This window comes from Serinus canaria, chromosome 23, assembly GCF_022539315.1.
Source record: "Serinus canaria isolate serCan28SL12 chromosome 23, serCan2020, whole genome shotgun sequence".
In the NCBI taxonomy this organism is placed as follows: domain Eukaryota; kingdom Metazoa; phylum Chordata; class Aves; order Passeriformes; family Fringillidae; genus Serinus; species Serinus canaria.
The window spans coordinates 5090121-5111667 of NC_066336.1; the positions used below are offsets into that span (position 1 = coordinate 5090121).

Sequence of the window (21547 nt, forward strand, 5' to 3'; positions counted from 1 at the left end):
CCAAGTGCCAACACCACAGCAGAAGATGGACGACAAGAAGAAGAAAGAACAGTCTTGTGACATGCCTTGATTCCTCCATCTTGTCTCCACAACCCCCCTGCACCCAAACCCCAAAATCTGTGATTTACCCTATAATTATGTTTTCCCTTCACCATTCACACCCGAGTGATTCCCACAGGTTCCATCTCCTCATACATCGGTGGCACATCCCTAGATGGATCAAAATCCATCCACCAAGTGCTTTTGGCAACATTCCAAGACCCCCGAGCCCCCCAAGGGTTCTCTCGGTAGCTCTGGACATCAGGAGTGATGTGCTGAGCTCCCACACAGCTGCTCCTGGTGACCTGAGATACCTGAGATGCTCCCAGCTGGCCCTCTCAGGACCTTCAGCAGCGCCTGGGGCAGAAGGGACATCTGTTAATGGCTTTATCTGGCCAATCCGTGCCCATCGATGGTGCTGGTGGGTGACCCATCCATCACCCAGAGGCCTCCCAAGCTGCTGTGCCACCGTGTGTCTGAGCCGTGCCTCAGTCCTTGATGGTCACCCTGAAAGATCAGCCAGTTCTCAGCACAGATGGCAGGCTTGCCACCAAATGCTGCCCCCGGTTTCGGGTTTCTCCTCCTCGGCTTTAGGATTTCGCCAGCAGATGGCAGGGCGGGATTGCTCCACGGGCAGGGAGGAGGGAGAACCTTGCACCCAGGGCAGCCAGCAGCAGAGCTGAGATAAGCAATGCTTTTCATGCAGGGGAATTTGGGAGAGCAGGGCTGGCTCCTGCAGCACCTGCAGCACAGCAGATCTCCCACAGCCTGGGAGTGTCCCTGTCCCCTCCGAGCTCGTTCATCAGGACCCTGTTTTGTTCCATGTTGGGTGGGAGCCTTGTTTAACACCGCTGTGCCACCGAGCTGCCCACGCCTTCCCACAGGCTTCTCCATCAGGATTTTTTTGCCTGAAGAACAAGGATGAAGGGAGTGCACCAAGAGTTCGGGGATTTCCCCTGCAGGGTAGATCAAAAGCTGCCAGGATGCATTAGGGTTTAGGCTAAAGAAAACCCTGGGAAATAAAATAAAATGAAGCTGCAATCCCGAGCTACTGCTCTGTAATCACCGTGTTGCTGTGGGGAGAAAACCCCACGGGCCTGAACCGATGCCCTTCCACCCACCCTGGCTCCCGTTTGATCCGCGGAGATCAGGAAGTGGGTTTGTTCTTTTTTTTTCTTTTTTCCACTGTCTCTGTTTTGTTTTAGCCCTGTAGCCCGCGGGGCCGGTTTGTGTGCCTGCCTCCCACGGAGGGGAATTTGGTTCTGGTTCCTCTCTCTGGCCGAGGCCACAGCAGAGCACTGAGCTCCCACCGCCACCTCCAGCCGGGTCAGGGCAGCCCAGGCACCAGCGGGATGAGCCGTCATCAATAGCCCCATTATTGCCCTTGAAGTTTCTCCCCGCTTCCAGACGGATGCTGCATTACTCCAGCACAGCTGCAGTTGCTCCCTTCCAGCAATTCCCCACACAGCACTTAAGGAAGGGATTTATGGGCGGTTTTGAAAGGCATTTTGCAGCGAGAAGGAGTTATGGGAAAGGAAGTTGAATTCCCACCATTCCCCAGTAAAATTCTCCCAAGCATCTTTGACGAAGAGGGATCATTTACTGGTCCTTTCCTCAAAACAGAGACAGGCTCTCAGCTGTGGCTCTTTGTTTAGTCCAAAGTGTTTCCCCACAGCGAGATGCCACAGGGGTTATTCTGGTCCTGGCTGCAAAGGGTCAGGAGACCAGGGCGAGCCCTCAGTCTGGCTGCAAGGCTCTGCCAGACCCCATCTGTTCCCTGACACTTTTGTAGACCCTAAATAAAATCATTTCTTCTATTGCCAATCTCAGGGCAAGCCTTGGTGAATACCCGTCTGATTTTGACTCCTTTGCCAAAGTAAAAAGTCTTGGGGCCAGAATGACCAAGAGCTATAAAAAGATCAGAGGGGATGTCACCTTAAAATCTGCATCTTACCTTTTTTTTGAAGTTTTTCAGGGATCAGAACCTGGCACAAAATTACTCACCAACGACCTCCCCAGGTCGCTTCCGTGATCCAGGCAGGCTGGATGAGCAGATTCACTTCAACACTACATTGCACAACCAGAACAGGGGTTTGAAAGACTTTATTTGACACCTTTGCTGATGTCACAGCTCGTGAATCTAAGAGCACTGCACAGTGTGAAGTGAGGCCGTGAGCTCTAGAACACAAACCAGCTGCAGGAACAGCCAGGGTCCACGAGGATTTCCCTCCTGTGACTTTATTAAAAGGGAATATGTTGTTCCTGGCTGATTCCAGCATTTGAGGACAAGGGTGAGAAGCAGCAGAGGCATTTCTGTGTGTTAAGTGCGATGACTTCCACCAAAACAACTGGGAGGGACTCACTTCCCAAACAATGGCAGATACATACATTGACATGCACAGGGCAGATACCATCTGCAGGAGGGAAAACAACAGCTCATCCACACAGCCCAACCGGCTGCACCTCTGACCTGAGGCATGGGAAGAGTTTCTCCCATTCAAAAGAGATCTTCTCCCCCTTTTTTACCTTTCTTTGCACTGACCTCTTCTCTCTTTCCATGTCGGAGTGCTGTAGAGGTGGGCAAGGGCTGGGCATGCAGCTGGGTCCAGAATATTCTGCACGTGTATCCCAGCAAGTCAAGGCACAAATGCAGGGAGCTGTTCAGGTAGGGGGGGAGTACTGGGACACCCTGTCCTGCCACCACAGGACATGGCACAGGGGCAGAGTGACCCGAAAGCTCCAAACTTCTGTTCTTTCTGCCCAAAGAAGAGAGGAGGGGAGGCCAGCTGCAGGAGCAGAGGTGTGATCTGCTGTGACAGTCATCTAAGGGCACACAGGGCAAGGCAGGGAGAGCTCTCAGGACTCAGGACAAGTGCAGTGACACCTCAGTGGGTTTTGGTCCCGGCCCAGGGAGGGAGATGAGAGGTGTGAGACCCAAACACAGTGCTGGAGAAAGAAAACAGAGACATCGTGGGAGGGGAGGGTGAGGGATGCTGAGCTCAGGGAAAACAAGGGAGGCACTTCAAATTCAGGCTGCTCCAACCCATTTTCCCCTTTTACAGTCACGCCTGTTCAGCAGGGGGTGGAGGAGAGACAGCTCCAGCAGGGAGGCTGGCAGAGGGAAAGGCATTTTCTTCTCACTTTGGCAGTCAGAGCCTTCCCCTCGGTGACAGGCGTCCCTTTGAAATCCTCTGTCTCACCTCTTCACACCTCGGTGCGGGGTAGGGGCTGTGCCTAGGCAGCCTGGCCGGCTGCTCCAGCAGAGTTTGTGCTGGAAACCCAGCACAGGCCCTGCAGCCACGGCGGGATCTCAGCCGGGCTGTGGGAACGAGCCCTGCTAAGCCGCTGCCTCACTCCACCTTAAGGGCACACAAGTGGGAAAAGCTGGTAATGCAGGGAGGAAAGCACAGGGATTAGCAGGCAGCCAGTTCTCTTCGGGAGCTGGGGGGGCTGGAGCCTGCCCTGAGGGTGCCAGCAGTGCTGGGCATGGGGTGTGAGCTGTGTCCATCCCTCCACACCAAAATTAGGTGCTGCAGCTGGGGGATGCGTCGCAGGGAATCGGCACGAGCAAGTCTGGCTGGCAGCTCCGAGTCCCCGGGGAAATAAAGACAGTATTTCAAGGCTGGCTGTTTTCCAAAGGAGAGCAAGGCTGGGTTCTGCAGGGGGGTTTGCTGGAGGAGAAACGGGGTTGGGATCTGCGTGTGCCCCCTCCCTCGTATCCAGAAGGGTCTGGAGCGTGGCCTCGTGCAGCCAAGTGCATGGAACTGGATGTGATTTACGTTTGCAGGCGTCGCGAGGGAGAGGACGAGGAGGGCGGTGCAAGGAGGGAGGCAAGAGCAGAGAGAATTTTCTCTATGGATCCTTGGCTTCTGCAAAGCAGGAAAGATGCCTTTTCGACCGAGTTTGTTCTCAGCCCTGCGGGCAACGAGCGCTGGAGAACTCCTGTCTCCGGAGGGGTGGGGAGGGTCAGAAAGCCCCGATTTCCGTCGCCCAGGAGCGGCAGATCCTGGATGTCCCAACCCTGATCCCTGGTCCCTGCGCGGCAGCGCCCAAGACGGGAGGTGCCGCGTAAGCTGGCGGCACAGGGATGCCAGCAGAGGCTGGGGACAAGAGGAATGTGGTGATTTGGCTGCTCTTGGATGAGCCCTCTCTCAGTGCTCCCGCTGGCGACGGCATCCTGGGCACGGCTGGCACGGCTGGCACGGCTGCGGCCGAGCCGGCGCCGCGGGCCCTCCGGCTGGAGGAGCCCATCCTGCTGGCCAGGAAGCTCCGGCGGGACGGCAGCATCTCACCGGGGACACGGCGGAGAGGGGCCGGCCTCACTGCAGGGCTGGGGTAGGGCAGGGAAGATGCAGTCAGAACAACCGGAGCGGGAGCAGCCTCCCTCCTGGGGATCTGCACGGGCCCGGCGGCGCCGTGCAGGAAGGACCAGGGCCAGGTCTGGATGGGCAGCAGGGACGTGGCCACGGGCGAAGGCTCCATTTCTGCCACGTAGTTATTCAGGTGGGAGAGGAGTCGCAGCCGGATGGGGTCGGCAGCGTTTTGGCCCTCGAGGATGCCCAGGTACCTGACAACTTCGGTGAGACACTCGCGGAAGCCGATGCTTCTGTAATCCACAGCCAGAGCCCGGGCATCCAGGAAGCCTGGAGGGAGAGGACGTGGGTGACAGTAAAACCATGCAGAGCTCAGGAATGCGCTTGGATTTCAGTACCCTCTCTAATGCACTGTGTATCTCACTTGAGGCACTTTGCTGCCGTGTGATATTCCTGAAGCAGGCAGCCAAGTGGGTGTCCCAAGGGAGTGGACGTTTGTGTGCATGAGAGAGGCATCTGCGGTTATCTCAGCGGGATAAACCCGCCGGGGTCAGGGAGCCTCTCGCTGCTGGGAGACCACAAGGAGGTTTCATTAGCTGTGCTCAGGAAGGAAAGGTTCTTTTCCTGTTGGATTCTATCAGCGGTGCTGGAGATGTGGCTGTGGGCTAGATGGGCACTGGGGTTGGGCTGCCTTTGCCAGTGGGGTATTCCACTCTGGACAGCATCTCCTCAACACACAGCTGAGCACCACTTCCCTCTGCCTGGCTCCCAAAATTTACACTCCCTTTAAAGCAGTGTCAGAACCAAAACAGCTGGGCTGAGGAAGCTCAAAGCCACAGAAATCAGCAACCAACCACTGATTTTCAGGCTTCTGCTCCCAACTTGCCGCTTCATGAGACCATAAGCAATAAAGCAGAGAATGTCACAGCACAGTGAAGTGCTGGACCACTGTGCTTGATGGGGTCTCTCGTGACAATGCAGCCCTTTGTTGCAGTGCAGTCAAACTGAATATCTAAACAAATGTTCCAGACCAAGTTACAGCCCTGAACCAAAGCCTGGATGCCAGCAATGTCCCCAGCAAGCCAAAACTGGGTGGTAAGCAAGCCAGAGGCTTCTTTACTGGAGCTGTGATCTCCATCCTGTTAACTGGAACAGGACAGAGGGTCTGTACTGAGGTCTCAGTACAAATAAGACCTTTGTTGGATTTTGCACAGGGCTCCCTCTCTCTTCTTATAACAACCAAGAGATACACAGACAAAAAAAAAAAAAAAAAAAAAAAGAAGAAGAACAGAAAGGGAAAAAAAGCCTTGTTTATTTGCAGAGTCCTCATGCAGAATTCAGCCTCCGCAGGAAATGTATCCCAGGGAGGAGGTAAAGAGTTTAATATGGTTTTTCTGGAAGCAGGCTCCATTTCTGAGCAGGAATAAATGAGTCTCTGGCAAAACAGCTTTTAGCAGGGGGTGTGACACCAACAGTGCTGTCCCTGTGGGGCTGGGGGTTCACCATCCTGCATACCCCAGACTCCCAAATGGATGCATGGGATGCTGACCCATCTGTAGGAAAATGCCCATCTGCCCTCCCTCAAAAAGGTATTTCCCTTGGGAAGCAGGCAGAGCAGGCTGGAGCAGCTCCCCAGATTCCAGTGGGGAATTTTCCTTCCAGGTTTGCACCTTCACCTCACCCATGTGCTCGTAAGAGCAGCTCTTACCTGCTCCTCCTGTGGCATGAAGCATTTTTAAGTGATCCACTGTCATTTGGAGAATTTCTGCCTTCTCCAGCTTGGAAGACCCCTGTGTTGGGAGCAGAAAAGAAGAGGCATTTGTCATTTTATGGTCCAGGGCTTTGTGCCTCTCAGGAGCCGGGGTCTGACCAATGATTTCCTCCCAGAAACCTCCCTGAAGCCCAGGAGTGCTCAGAATGGCGCAGGGCAACCACCAGGGCTCTGTTTTTTACATCAAGTGAGCAGAAAAAAGAGCTCCTTCATGATGCAGATTGAATAAAACCCCCATTTCTGTGCTTCCTCATATCTGCAAAACACTTCCTTGACTGATTTGATCCTCCCCAGGGCTCCTGAATATTTGCTAATACCATTTCACCACCCCATTTCCACCACCTACTTACACCCCGGAGTGAGGAGGATAAGAAAGGCAACGCCTTGCTCCAGACTGCCTCGTTCTGGGGGCTGTACCCCAAAGCCTGCAGCCTCCCAGGGGGCACCAGGGGCTCACCCAGACCCAAAGACACACCTGCTTCTCGAAGGCCGTGGGCACCAGGCGCCGCAGCTCCGAGAGGCTGCTGTTGATGCGGTCACGGCGCCGCTTCTCGATGATCTGTGGGAGATTCCCAAGCAGACAGAAGGAGCCACAGTCACTTACAGCCACAGCTCACAGCTCTAAAGCCCTCCAGGTGCTTTGGAAGGGCTGTGTGTGTGAATGTTTTGGGGTGCAGGAGTTGAGTGAAGAAACGTGGGCTGGTGTGGTAAGCCCAGGTGAAATTGCTCTCCCATTTTCTGCCAGGTTTGAGGCCAAATCTCTGGGAAAAACACTGGCTTTTTGGGAGAGTTCTTCAGGAGGTGGAGCAGGAGCAGTGTCAAGGTGATTTTAACAGTAAGGACTGGCCAACAGCCCCCCAGTGCACACTGAACTAGCCTGACCAGGGGACACAGCTGCCCTGATCATCATAAAGGACACTCACCCCTCTCCTCTTCTTCCTGGCTTGTATCTGAGATGTCGTGGTGGGAGACACAGACCTGGAAACATGGCTGGAAAGGAAGGAGAGGGGATCATTTCTGGCTGGAGAGCAACCTCTGTTGCACATATGTTCTACACACGTTTGCCATCTGCAGTTTCTTCCCCCCCCAAAAAAAATGTCTTCTGTGGTTCCCATCTCATTTTTACCCACAACACAGAGCTCAGGAATTGGGGATGGGGAGCAAAGCAGAGATTTGGATACCACTCTCTCCCCTCCAAGAATCTCCCACCAGCCTGGGACAGATTCCTGCACCAAACTGTCCATCCTCTCCCAGTCACAATTCTTCCATCCCAGCCTGTGATGGCATCTCCACAGGGCTGGAAAAGCAGCGATCTGAGCTCTGGAGTCATGGCCTTTTTTCCTCCATGTGTGAACCTCCCGTCTCTCGTGTCTGAGCCTGCCCTGTCTGCAGGGCTTTGCATCTCAGAGCCGTGATAGCAGGAGGGATCTGAGCTCTGGGATCCCAGCTCCCACCCAGGGAGGGCTGGCTGCTCCTCAGGGTGAGGCCAGTGGTGGCACTGATGTGGTTTCTGAGGGCTTCCCAGAGAGTCGCTTCCCAAACCACAATTTTCGGGGTGGGCTGGGATGTTCTGAACTCACGGACACCCCTGAACCATTCAGAGAGGGGCAGGGAGGACACCTGGCAGGAGGTGACAGAGCAGGGACCCTCCTGCTGGCTCACAGCTCTGCTCAGGGGGACGAGGGACATCATGGGGACAGTCTAAAGGACAGGGCCCCACAAACCACCCTGTGCCTGCCTGGCTAAAAACACCAAAGGTCAGCTCTAGACACGCAGAGGGAGGCAAAGTTCAACCCTTAGGTCCCCGTGGAGGAGAAGTCTCCATAACCATGGATAACCGGGCGTGGGAAACTCCCTGCAGCAAGAACCCCGTGGCTGAGGAGGGGGATGAGGCTGGCTGGGCCACCTCCCACCTCCCCCAAGCAGGGTTTGTCCCTCTGGAAAGGGCAGCTGGCTCAGGGCTGTGGCTGAGCCTTACGAAACTCGGAGCAGGGATGTGAACACGCCTGCAATCCCAGCCGGCCCAGCGCGCCGCAGGGAGCAGAGCTGGTGTCAGACACCCAAATCTGGAAAAGGGGCACTTGGGTTCACCCCAGTCCAAATGTTTTTCGGTTTGACAAAGCATTTTAATAAGAGTCTATTAAGGATTTTCCTGCACAGACAGTGCTGTCTGCAGCGAGCCGACCCAGCACAGCCTATTAAAAATAGGCCCAAGCGAGGTGCTTTCAGAAGTGGTTTTACACAATAACACGTTCTTCTACTGCCTGCTCTGCTCATCTCCATACAGGTCCCCTATTTGAATGTCTGCTGGGTGGGCTCTCTCTGGGCAGAGGTGCTGGCTGGCTCCACAAGTGCTAACACGCACTGCCAGCTACACAGACACAGAGAGAATGAGCAATTCTGGTGTGAAAACGGGCTCTGTATGGACACCAGGGTGTTTTAGGTGCAGGGGGGAGGTGCTGAATTCACCTGGAAATGCAAACTAGGCACCCAAAGAGGAATAGGGATTTTTTAAAACTCTCTTTGTAGAGCTGTCTGGATGCATTGCTCTTGGTGAGCTTCAGGTCCAGATGTGGATATCAACACCCATCTCACTGCAAAATGTATTTTAAAAGTACATCTGGCAGATTTGAACCACATAAAAGATAGTGTGAGTACATTCTGCAATGATTAAAATTTCTGCATTGCTCTTTGCTTGGTTTTATCATCCACAGCATAACTCTGGCTGTGAACTGAGCAGATCTTGCACTTCTGCAGTGACCCCGGAGCCTAAACCTGCTCCAGCACTGATCCAAGCCTCACACCCGGCGTGACTCATCCCCTCACTACAGGAAAACTGGTTTGCCCAAACCACTCAACCGATGGGTAATGGGCTGGGAACCCCAGCCAGGCAGCCTCTCTCTGCTCTAATCACTCCTCCTCCTCACTCCCCACCTGGAAATGTTTGATTTTTCTGGGTGCACCAGCATCCCATGCAGGATGGCATTACTCGGGGTGTGCCCTCAGCAGGGCAGGAACAGATCTTTTGGCCGTAGATTTGCGTGGCATGAGGAACAACATCCACCTATACAAATATCACCAGGTCACAGCCAGCCTGGTTCCACCACTGCCTTGAGAAGGCAAACACATTAGCAGCACCAGAGAGAGAGTAAAAGTTCATCATTACTGGTCACCGAAATAAAATATTGTGACAATTCCAGTATTTTATCCCTCGGGGTCCAGTGGACTCTGTGCTGCAGTGATGTGAAGAGGTGGGATGCATCTCAGCTACAGCAGGAAAGCAGCTGAAATACTGATGCGCTTGGAAATGCGTAAGGGCTCAGGGAATTTCTGCAGGACGTTTTGTGTAAGACGTGCCCCACTCTGCTGTGACTGTATCAGAAGCAGATTCATGAATTTAGTCCCATGAGAAGCCGAGCTTGGCACCAGCCAGGCAGTTTCTCCACTCAGGATACCAAAGAGCAAAAGGGAATGAATTAATCCAAGGCCTCGCTGGACGCTGAGGGAGGGGAAACACTTGGCTACTGAAACAAGAGTTCAAAAGCAGCTGATTTTTGGATGGGAACAAATAACAGAGCCTTTCCTTCATCCCCTGTGCCGCCTGCACCCTCGGAGCCTGGGAGGGCTGACCCAGCCTGGGATGCCCGGTGCCAGGGGACCCTGAGGGCATCGCCTGGGGAACCACACGCAGCTCCTGTCCTCACCATTCCCTCACAACCAGCAAAGCCCCAGAGCCAAAATGCAGCTCAGCAGCGATGGGACAGAGCCTGCGCTGCCGAGGGGCACTGGGGTAGCCCTTCCCTAACACATCACAGCCCCAGCTGCTGCTTTACAAACGCATCAGCACAGCAGAAGCGTTTTTCTCATGCAAAACCTCTCGTTTCTTCCACAATCCCTGGGAGCCCTGAGTGCCAGGGTGTGGGTGCCTCTGCTCTGGGGGGGCTGCCCCATCTCGGGGTGTGGAGAACAGAACGGGCTCCCACTGCCCTTCTCCCACCTGGCAGGAGAAGCCACGGCGCTGGCTTTGATGGGATTCTCCTGAAGCTCCTAACGCAGCTTTAACACTTGTACGGGGATCAGCCCCATGGCCAGCACCAGCCCGGGCCGGCACTCTGGGGTGATCCTGCCGGTCCCCGCAGGATCAGCCCGACCCCGAGAGGTTAAGCGAGGTGTGAGGGACTCCTGGTGCAGCTGTGGCAGAGCCGGTGTCCTCCCGTGCTGTGCCCGGTGCAGTCGTGGCAGACCCGGTGCCCTCCCGTGCCGTGCCCGGTGCAGCTGTGGCAGACCCGGTGCTCTCCCGTGCCGTGCCCGATGCAGCTGTGGCAGACCCGGTGCCCTCCCGTGCCGTGCCCGGTGCAGCTGTGGCAGACCCGGTGCCCTCCCGTGCCGTGCCCGGTGCAGTCGTGGCAGACCCGGTGCCCTCCCGTGCCGTGCCCCGGCAGGCACCGGGCGCTGCCGCCCCGAGCAGCTCGCGGGGAGCGGTGCCGGGACCCCAAAAACCAGCGTGGGACGGAGCCTGCCCTCACCTGTACTCCTCCTCCCGGCCCACGTCGATTGTGCCGTCAGACTCCGTGTCGGACGAGCTCTCCTCGCAGAGCCGCTTCATCCTGGCGGTGGGAAGAGGCCGCTGGGCTCGGCGAGGTTGCCCCACGCGTGGCCCCGGTGGCCGCCGCCGTCCTTGCCCGCCGTGCTCGGGGCAGAGCTCTGTCCCTGCCCGGGCTCCGCCGCTCCGGCCCCGCACGGCTCCTCCCCTGCCCGCTGTGCCTCTCCCACCCCCGGCTCTCCTTCCCTGGCTCCCTCCCGGCACGTCCCCACCTCCCGGGTAATGGGTTAATGAGCCACCATCTCCCGGGAGTGACGGATTACGCGGCCGCGCCGGCGCTCCCCGGTTCCCAGGGCCCCCCCTCCTCGCCCCCCCGCCTCCTCCCGCTCGCTGGTCGAAATCCCAAGTCTTCCTGTAAAAGGAACAGTCTGTGTGAACCGTCTCATGTCCCCCCCTCCTGCCCACGGCCCCCCTTCCACCCGCTGCACATTGGCCTCAGCCCCAGTTTAAAGGGACCAGTGACCTCACTGGCAACAGAAAACCGTGGGAAAGAGATGGGACTGATAAAGCCTTGAGTTGTTTCAGGGAAAAATCAACATCCAGCCCCACACGCACACACATGTCTGCCCGGCTCGGCGCGGCGCAGGCACTCTGCGGGCTCGGGGCTCGGATGGAGAGCGGCTCGCCCGGAGCGCCGCGCGGTTCGGGAACGCCGCTCAAAGGGCCCTCGGCTGGGATCAGTCGGTGGCCACCGGCGTGGGCCGGGTGGCAGCGGTGGCACCGCGCTCGGGCCGGGTCTGGCACCGCAGCGCGGTGGTCCCGCCGGGAGCTCGGCCCCCTGCCACGCTCCCACAGCCTCGGAGCCTCTTCAAGTGCCAGCTCCCGGCGCTGCCAGGGCATTTGACACCTACCCTGCGAGACAAAACGGCCGAAGCCCAACTCTGGGCTTTGTAACGCTGGGATGAATCGCTGTTTTCTGGTCTCTTTTCACAATGCTGGAAACTTTAACCCGCAGCCCAGCATCGAGCGAGCATCTCCCTTTCCCCGCTCCTGCAGGAAGGAGAAAGGGATCTGTTTTTCAGAGCCCTGCTGCTGCTAAAATCCCCCAAGGCAGCAAAAACGTGTGCGTGTGGGAGAGAGACAGAGAGAGGGGAGGAGGGAGAGCGCTGAAGTGGAGGTTCCCAGTACGAAAATAATGCCTTTTATTTTGAAGAAAGTAATCAGCGCTGAGATCTGGCAACACGTGGGTTTCCCAAAGCCCTTCTGCAGAGACCGTGGCGGCGATAAGAGCCCGTCGCCGCTCGGGCCAGCCAAGCCGCCCGTCTCCCGTGGCCTCCTGGGGTGCTCCCTATCTCCCTCAGCCATCTCTGCCAGCTCACCCACCGAGGTGTCTGCAATTCCCCAGCACCTCGCCAGCAGCTCCGGAAAAGCCAAATCCCGGCTCCTGCCTGCCCTTCGCCCATGCCTGCCCCAGCTGAGCAAAACACAGACCCCTCCCCGCCTCCCCCGAGCAGTTTTTGGGACGGAACCACACCATCCTGCCTTCTGAAGTGAAGCAGCAGGGACCTGAAGCTGCCGTCCTGGGCTGGAGCGGAAAACTGACATCTTGGTGGTGTTTGTAAACTGAAAAAAGGGAGTGAAACCTTTGCTTTAGGTCACAGCACTTCGTTACTCTAATTCTGGTGTTTTGTTTTCACTATGAGAAGTGGTCAAGAAGCCAAGCTGTGATTAGCTTACATTTCCAAATGAAAAGTTACTTTGAACCAGAAGAATTAGAAAAGTGTTATTTTAGCAGTTTTGAGACCCGCTCCTCCTCCCTTTCCAAAGTGATTTCAGTTAGAAACACATACATCTCCAAACCAAACTTCCCATAAACATGTGTTTTTGAGAGATTAATACTCTTTCCACTGATAAAACCATTTAAATGGGATCCTGAGATTGGTTGTTTCAGGCTCTTGCTCATATCACAGCGAGCCCAAACCCAGCCGAGCCCAGACCTGCCACAGAGGAACACTTTTCTTCTCCATTAGAAAGGAATTCACTGTCCAGACTCCATCTTTTCTGGGCCCTGCCTAAGCATCATTATCTGGGTTCAATTGAAGTGTAATTGGCAACATGTTTTGCTAGGATTACACTTCATTATGAACAGAGCGGGGCCCCCAAACCCACTTCTCCTGTAATCGGATCTGTTCTCCAGCCTGTGCTCCTGGAGAGCCGTTTCTAACCGACCCCAGGGATCCCAGGGGGGATTGCGAGGGACATCTGAGCCACCCCAGATGGAGCAGAGAGCCCTCACGAGATGGTTCAGTGGAGACAGCAGGGAAGGATTAAATGGGCTTAGCTGCGTGAGGGGAGCTGGATTTCGGGAGTGTCACCCATGTCCCACGGGAGGGAGCAGCCAGACCTCCCCCACTGCAGACAGGGAGAGCTGGAGTGCAGAAACGGGGGTTCTGCCCCTCCTGGCCTCTCACTTGGTGTCACTGCAGCCAATTCCCACGGTACAGTGACCCCGAGAGCAGAGCCACAAGCAGTGGGTGACCAACCTCTGCCCAGAGCTGGTTTGCTCTTCCCTGGAGAGCTCCAGGCTTTGCCACAGCCAAACCAGGAATTATCAGAGGAAATCTCTTCCCAAGCCCTGAATTAACAGCGCTGGCCCCGTGCTCGGGGCTGTTTCCCCTCTGCAATCACAGATTGCAAGCATTGCTGCAATGCCTGTCCCCATCCCTGGGACCCCTGTGAGACCCTCAGGGACTCAGAGCTGTCCCCTGCTCCTGCTGGCTGTGCCTCTCCGTGGTGGGAACTGTTTCCAGAGGATGGGTGTCACGAGGACGGGGCTAAGCCATCCATCACACCCAGCACTAATTGGCTACCCTGCTTCAGAGGCCAAGGAATAAGTGAGCTGCAAAGATTGATGTCCCTTCCCTGCAGCAGGAAAAACTCTCCGGGCCAGGACTGAGGGTGGATCCCTGCCAGGGACCTGGGATTGCCTAGGTTTGCCTGTGCCAGGACTGTCCTGGGGGTGAAGGGCTCCAGACTAAGTGTCCCTGGAGGGGCAATGGTCAACCCAGCCACCAACCCCCCTCCCACGCCGGGACCACGCTGCTCCCTCCCCTCCCGCCTTCCCAGCTCTGGGAAATGTCCCAGGAGAGCGGCCAGCTGTGAAAAGCTGCAGCAGCTGGAATGTGGGAGGGAGAGCAAGGCTTCTGGAAAGCCAGAGGCAGCCGAGGAGCAGGACTTATCTGTTACCTCCCCGTGAACTGACACCTCTGGTTTAACCCCGTGCATGCCTGGAATGCCCTGTCCTCACATCTTCAGTCAACATCACCTCCTAACCTCAGGTCCCACCGCCGCCTGCCAGAGCCACAGCTGTAATTTCCAAGGCAGAGGCCTCACAGGGATGCTGGACAGGATTCCTGGCTGTGGACAGGCTGCTCCCTCTGTGGCTAAGCAGATTCCTCACGGGCGGGTGGGAGAGCCAGGCAGGGCTTTCAGGAGGTGATTTGGGATGAAAGCGTGGAGGGATGAATACGGTATCACCTCCGTGCTCTGTCAGATCTGGAGCAGGGCCAGCAGAGGATTGTTTGCCGTGGCTCTGCTCCAAGCCAGAGGCACCACAATTGCAAACTCCCCCCCACTTCCCCGGCCCACGCAATCCAGAGCCCGCCCAGCCGACTGCTACGGGCAGTCCAGGGGAGGGAAAAACAACATTTTCCCACAAACCCGTGGCCTCACCCTTCCCCAGGCAGGGACGGGGCAGATCCTGGAGCTGGAATTCTGCACTGCCCTCACCACCCTGGAAGGGCTGTCTGTGTCCTCACACCTCTTGCCCCACAGCGGGTCTGGGAATGTGGCTCAGCTCTGCAATCCCATGGGATGGGGCTCCAGAGGCTGCACCTGCCGAGCTCACAGCTGGGACACCCTGCAGCTGCTGCTGTCCCCTTGAGTCTGTGCCACCCTGTGTCACCAGGGCAGTAGGGGCTGAGGGACAGGATCCATCCTGCTCTGGAATCAGCAGAACATCCTGATGGTTTAGCATCAGACACCACCAGTGGGTTGGGCCCTAGACATGCCTCAGTTTCCCCACCCATAATGGTGCTGCTGCACTGGGCACTCTCTTTACAGAGAAGCCACAATGAGTGATAATTGATATTGCACCAAACCTGCCCACAGACGGGGTCACTGCATGTCCAAGAGCCCCTGAGATCAGGGCTCCCCTGTGGCCACCCAGAGAGGACTGAAGACTTGTTGCCACTGGACACTGGGCTGCTCCTCTCTGGTGTTTTGTACCCAGAGAGCATGATGGGGACAAGGTGAGGGTGATAGGGACAAGGTGAGGGTGGTGGGGACAAGGTGAGGGTGATGGGGACAAGGTGAGGGTGGTGGGGGGACAAGGTGAGGGTGGTGGGGACAAGGTGAGGGTGATGGGGACAAGGTGAGGGTGATAGGGACAAGGTGAGGGTGGTGGGGACAAGGTGAGGGTGATGGGGACAAGGTGAGGGTGATAGGGACAAGGTGAGGGTGATGGGGCACAGGTGAGCTGCTGTGGCACAGGATGGTCCCCATGACCATCCTGCAGCCCTGGGTTCCATCTCTCACCCTCAGGGATGGATGAGCCAGCCTGGAGGTGCCAGCCCCGCTCCCACCTCTGGCCACCTCTGCAGCCTTGGATGGCCCTAGGGAACTCTTCCTTCACTCCTGCTAGGAAACAAGAGGAGCTGGGATGGGAAAACCCGTGGCTGGTGAGGCAAGGTCCTGGCCTTCCCCCGGGGCCAGTCCCTAGGGCTCCGGGGAACACAATGCCTTTGTTTGGGACTTGGCCTGAGCAAGGAGCCCTTCCCTCGCTCAGCCCCAAAACACCAACCCTTCAAAAGGCCTGTCCTCCCCCTCCCCTTCCCCCAGCAATGCTAATGTGCCAGGCCTCTTCTCATGAACCCTGGGAGAGATCAGGCTGGTAGACAGTTTCACCACTTGTTAAATGTGTGTTTAGCGATCTTGTGAGTAGACAAGAACAAATACAAACAAGCCGGGCTGGAGAGCCCCTGCCCCTCCGCCCTGCCTGGAACGCAGCAGCCCCAAAGCCTTTCTTCTCTAACCACTTCAAACTTTCATTTCTTCTGAAGCCACAACAAGGCACACTTTGTAAAGCAAATGAGTAAACAGCAACTTTCAGCTTAAAAGGAAAACAAGGGGGAGGGACTGTTTTTAATTACTGGATTTTAAAAAGGGCTTTATTCTGTTAATTGCTTTCTGTTGTAAAATGTTCTCCTGCACACAGCCCTGGTTCTAGCTGCGTTGCTGCTGGCCAGATGGCACTGCAGAGGCAGTGACAGCATGTGCCTGTGCTGCTTGGCTACACAAGTGCCTTTAACATTCGCAGACATCACCCCCGAGCCCTCCCAGCCTCCTGGAAGTGACACGAGGCACCGAGCCTGGCTCAGACGTGGCCGCTGCTTTGGCATGTCCAACCCCCGCCACTTCCAGAGCATCGGCACGCACGGAAAAGCCTCTGCAGCTTTCAGGGCCAGCTCCCAAAAGGGGCTGGTTGCTGCTGATCGCCTCGGCTGCAGTGTCACCGATGTTCGGTGTTCGTGCGAGGTGCTGAGCTCAGCCCGGTCCCACCCTCGGGGTGACGGAGCTGCGGGTCTGGCGTGCGTGGAGGCATCCGGGGCTCTCCGTGTGTGCAGCCGTGCCAAACGGATTCCGAGCGCAGCCCTGCTGATCACAGCCAGCCCGGGAGACACCCCGAGCCCGGGGAAACAGATGGGCTGAAAACAGAGAGCTCAGGGGTGCACGGCAGGATCTGGAGCAGCAACGCCACCAGTGAGGTTGTCACCGTGCTGGGGACAGATGGCACCGGGAAGGGGCAGGGAGAGGTGGCAGTGGGAGACTCTTCTGCAATTGGATCGGCCCCAGGAGGGAGGGAAGGAAATGGAGCGGGGATGGCCTTGGGCTCCCGGCACATGGAGACCCTGAAGCCCTCACTGCATCCCAGGTGCTGCAGGGGTTTCCACAAAGATGCCTCAGAGGGGGCCCAGGCAGTGAGGGGAGGAGGGAGAGGTGTTTGTTCCCAATGTGGAGCTCACAGGAGCTCACACTCCTCCCTCCCTTGCCGGCCTCCAGGAGGGAGCACAGACGTGTCTGGGGAAACAGGGACAAGGAGGCTCCCAGCCTGCAGGGGAAGGGATCATCCCCTGGCCCTTCCAGCGCAGAGGAGGGGAAGTGCACATCCAGAGGGCTTCCAAAGCCACCAGCCCTCCGCCACAGAGGCCCCAGGGTCAGGGATCACGCAGAGTTCAGGGCAGGGGCGAAGCTGCAGCGCTCGGGCTGGCCCGGGGGGAAGCTGCTCCCCCCCGCACTTCCAGCTCCTGGCTCTGCCTCCTGGCCTCTCCCCACTTAGAGGGTCCCTCACCACCACCCGCTGCTGTTTTCCATGCTGGGAGAGACCCTTAAAGTCGAGTCTAACCATTAACCCAGCACCACCATGCTCTCCATTAAACCCTGTCCCCAAGTGCCACATCCGTGTGGTTTTAAACACTTCCAGAGATGGTGATTCCACACTGCCCTGGGCAGCTCATTCCATTGCCTGACCACCCTTCCAGTGAAGATTTTTTTCCTATTATCCAATCGAAACTTCCCCTGGCATACTTTGATGATGTTTCCTCTCATCCTGTTCCCTGGGAGCAGAGCCTGACCCCTCCCCTGGCTGTCCCCTCCTGTCAGAGAGCTGTGCCAGCCAGGGGGTCCCCCCGATCCCCCTTTTCTCCCAGCTCACCCCCCCCCAGCTCCTCCTCATCCGACCTCTGCTCCATGGAGCTGCTTTAATCAGGAAATCTCCTCCCAAAAAACAAACTCAGGAGAGAGCAGCGGCAGCCAGAGGTGCTTTGAGCCCGCCGTGCCCATGGCATCAGGCAGCTTTTCCTGCCCTTTCCTGCGCCCACCGCAGCGGGGGTTCGGCTCCTGCCAGCAGCCAGCAGCTGCTGCTGAATGCTCACTTTCTCTAATTGAATAGCAGGAAGTTCAGTCTCGTTCCTTCGCCTTTCAGGCTGTCAGCTGGAACAATCGCCCACCTGTGGCACCACCCCGGGGATATAAATAAGGAACAAAACACAATCGCTGCCCGAGGAATGGCTGGCGTTCCCAGCAGATCTGCCGATAGCGAGTGCCACGCTGCGTGCCCGCACTCGGGAGAGGTGTCTGTGCCGCGGCCGGACACACGGACAGCCCCGGGAGCGACTTCCATGCGCTGGAAGGAGCGCCCAGAGCGCAGGAGGGGATGGACGGGGAGGAGCGGCGAGCGCGAGTGGAGCTCTGCGAGGACTCGGGTGACAAACCCCAGCTCACTGCCGGGGTGCCCGGTGTTCCCATCCTGCGCTGGGATTGTCGGCCAGCTGCCCCGTGTCTCCGGGACAGAGTCCGGAGTGCGCTGGTGGCTCCCTCGCTGCTTTTTTCCCCGTTTCTCCGAGCGCTGCCAGAGCGGCTGCGAAGCCAAGAGGCGGCGAGCGCTCCTTCCTGGAGCTGCGCCTCCCCCGCCGCCACCCAAGGCGCTTCCCCGCCACCTCCGACACTCGGCACTCGCATCATCAGTTCACAGCCGGGCCCCTGCTCCCGCCGGGATGCTCCCGAGGCCGCGGCCGGCACAGCTGGGCTGGATCTGACAGCTCGGCGCAGCTGGAAGGAGCCCAGCTGAGGATGGGGATGGAGGGAGGTGCGGCGCGGACCCTCCGGGAGCGGGGAGAGGCGGCTGGGAGGGCAGTGGGAGCCACCAGCACGCACACGCACAGGCCAACGCTGCTGCCACAAGAGGAAATTATTAATTTGCTGGGAATAAAGTCGGCAGCGAGTCAAAAACCATCCTTCTCCCGATGTGCTGGAGAAAAGGCTCCCAGCCTCCCCTGGCGCCCTCCCTGCCAGCAGCCCTGCTGCCTTTGTCCGGATGGACAGGCTGGCACAGGGGCACCTCGTCCCCACGGTGATGGAATGTGGATGGGCTGGGCACCCTGTCCCCATGCCGGGATTCACCCAGACATGGCAGCTCTGCTCCCAGCATGGCACCTGTGGCACCTCAACTCCTGGTGCCACGGCAGGGGATGTGCCCCCCTCCCTGATACCCTTTGTCCCCACATCACAGCGCTTCCCTGTTTGTTTTCCCACTGCTGCCTCCCTCCAGCTCCCCGAGTGGAGCCGGGGTATTCAGGGCTCACAGCCTGAATGAAGCCAGATCCCTGGACACATTCCTGTGGTTGTTGCCTTTTTTTTTTTTTTTCCTATCCCTTTTTCTCTTTCTTCCCCCCTCCTCTTCTCCCTCTCTTGGCACAAGCTAAAGGATTCAAAAGGAAGCCAGGCTTGGCAGACACAGGGGGAGGAGGGAGTGGGGAGATGAAAGAAGGCCTCTCTCCAGCTTTCTTTCCAGTTCCCACACTCAGCCGGTGCAGAGAGTTCCTAATGATTCCCAGCCGCACCTGGAGGAGGTCTGTTTGTGCAGCCAGCAGGACAGGCCCCCATCACCCCACCCCTGCCATATGGGGTGGCCCCACAGCCCCCCAGCCAGGTCACGCTGGGTGACAAAGTGTCTGAGGTGGCACTTAAGGACTTGTGTCCCACGCCGGAATTGGCACTGAGGACGATCTCTGCGTGCCCAGCTTGGTGGGCTTCAAGCAGCTGCCCCTCCCCATGGAGGTCAAACCCTCCAGGGGGAGGGCTGGGGACAGTCCGGGGGCTCAGGTGGCCCCCGGGGCTGTGCTGAGGCAGAGATGCCCGTTCACACCCCCAAACACGCACCTGAAGGGAAGGAGCACCAGGTGGCACCGGGGAGGGCGGTGATGCCACTTAGGGCACCAAAGGGAGGGGACATCGGCCACCAGGTCACCTCTGGCTGCACTCGCAGCCCTCCACGCCCTCTCGTGGCACCTGCTCAGCACCACAACTGTCCCCGTCCCTGTTCCTGTCCCCATCCCTGGGGCAAACGCATCCCCATGGATGGACCTGAATTCCAGCAAGGACACCAATGTCCACTCGTGCTCCAATTACCACCAAAATTCAGCGCAGCCAAGCTTCCCTCACAGTGCAATCGGGGCAGGTTTTTCCTCATTTATCCTCCCTGGCATCCTCAGCTTCTCTGGGCAACCGCTGCCAGGGCCTCACCACGCTCAGAGGGGAGGATTTCTCCCAATATCCAATCGAAATCTACATTCCTTCAGTTTAAACCCATTCTCCCTCACCCTATCACTCCACGCCCTTGCCCAAAGTCCTTTTCCAGCTCTCCCCCAGCCCCAGAAGGTCCCGAGACCCCTCTGCTCTGCTCTGCTCTGCTCTGCTGGCAGGGGGATTATGGCACAGCCCCATCCGGCCCAGCGCTGCCAGCACAGCTTTGAAGTGCAGCCCCGGTAACGGAGCCCTCGCTGCAGGAATGGGAAAGCGCCAGGACAGGGAGATCTCCTCCCCCATGGGCAGAGCTGGGAAAACGAGGCAGTTCTTCCTAAAAGGGCATCTCCAGGCAGGGGGAGCAGGCTGGGTTTGCTCAGTGTGCCCAAGATCTTTGCCCTCTGGTTGGATCTTTGCTCCAGCCCAGCGGGCAAAGGGTCATTCCCAGCTCCCACAGATCCATCCCCACCGAGACATCCACCGGGGGACAGCAACAATTCCCAGCCAGGGAAGGTGGTGGTGGGTGCACCTGGCGAGGGGCCAGCCCTGCACACGGAGCTGGAGCATCTCCAGAGGAGCTGGCCCAGCCCGGAGCTGCCTCTTGGCACCGGGAGGCTCCGGCTGCCCCCGCGGCCGGCAGCGGCTCCGCACCCGCCCCGTTGAGTCACGGCTTCGTTGGTGGCCCCGGCGGCTCTGGCTGGCCCTGGCTGTGCTCAGGGGGGACCATTTTAGGCGCTGGTGACAGAGGTGTCAGCAAGCACGGCTAAAAATAGCGGTGTTGAAGGGACGAGATGGTCGGGCTGCTCAAATCCTGGCACGGCCCCGCCGGGGCTGATAGCAAGTGCCCTTTGCTTGTTCTCCTGCCGCCGGGTCCCCTTATCTGTCCTTCCAGCCCCGGGTGTTTCTGTCACCCTGTCACCAGGTCCCCTGCCCTGACATTTTATCCCCCTGGGATGGCTGCAGGTTCCTGCTCGGGGTTGTTGGCGCCAATTCCGCCCTCCAGGGAGGATGTAAAACTGAAGGTGCTGCAGAGGAGCTCCCACCTGGGCCACAGGACAGGCCTGGATCTGCATGGCCCCCACACACCAGGATCTGCAGGGGTTTCACGGCGCTTCAGAGCACTCCTGGGTTTCTGCTTTCCCTTCCTAAGGAGCTGGAATCACCCTCTGTTCCCTCTGGATCATTCATCAGATTTAGATTCACCATCCTAGGAAGCGTTCAAGGCAAGGTTGGACTGGGCTTGGAGCACCCTGGGACAGGGGGAGGTGTCCCTGCCCAAGCCAGGGAGTGGCACTGGATGATCTTTAAGTGGCACTGGATGATCTTTAGTTCCCTTCCCAAACCAGTCTGGGATTCCATGGTGATGGGGAAACTGAGGCAGGGATGTGCCACAGCTCCCCCGGTGCACACAAAGGACCAGGAGAGCAGAGCCCATGCTCTGCCCAACCTCCCTGCCACGCTCAGCAGGGCTGTCCCCCTCTCCCACGACACCCCACAAGTTCTGGGGGTTAAATCCTGATTCGTCATGAGCAGCAGCTCCTGCTATTCAGGGTGGTGATTACCTCGGGAACATCTGTGCTGACAATTGCTGAGTGGCAGCATAATTCCCACCAGCTCTGCCTCCGCCTCCTCCTCCTCCTCCTCCTCCTCCTGCACGGGCTTCGTTTCAAAGCACGCTCCCTGCAAAGCCCTGCCATGCCTGATCAAGGGAAAAGCTGGGAAGACAGGCAGCAGAATCAA

The 21547-nt window shown here is 57.8% G+C and overlaps 1 protein-coding gene across 2 annotated transcripts; it reads right to left on the minus strand.

Moving 5' to 3' along the window:
• Positions 1 to 2124: 2124 nt before the first annotated feature.
• On the minus strand, positions 2125 to 11776 carry HEYL (hes related family bHLH transcription factor with YRPW motif like). Of its 2 annotated transcripts, XM_050983191.1 has the most exons (6): positions 11578 to 11776; positions 10650 to 10730; positions 7047 to 7113; positions 6599 to 6682; positions 6061 to 6142; positions 2125 to 4682 (listed from the first exon to the last, which is right to left on the minus strand). In XM_050983191.1, the coding sequence occupies exons 2-6, from the start codon at positions 10727 to 10729 to the stop codon at positions 4006 to 4008; spliced, it is 990 nt and encodes a 329-aa protein (XP_050839148.1). In that variant the 5' UTR covers position 10730; positions 11578 to 11776; the 3' UTR covers positions 2125 to 4005. The 2 variants fall into 2 exon arrangements, with proteins under 2 accessions (XP_050839148.1, XP_050839147.1); XM_050983190.1 differs by lacking the exon at positions 11578 to 11776 and having other exon boundaries at positions 10650 to 11053.
• Between the last annotated feature and the right edge of the window lie 9771 nt (positions 11777 to 21547).

Coding starts and splice junctions, on each gene's coding strand:
- HEYL (XM_050983191.1), bottom strand. CDS start 10,729: ATGAAGCGGCTCTGCGAGGAGAGCTCGTCCGACACGGAGTCTGACGGC. Junction 7,114..10,649: donor GGCCGGGAGGAGGAGTACAG/GTGAGGGCAGGC, acceptor CTTCCTTTCCAG/CCATGTTTCCAGGTCTGTGT. Junction 4,683..6,060: donor TCATGCCACAGGAGGAGCAG/GTAAGAGCTGCT, acceptor CTCTCCCTCCAG/GCTTCCTGGATGCCCGGGCT.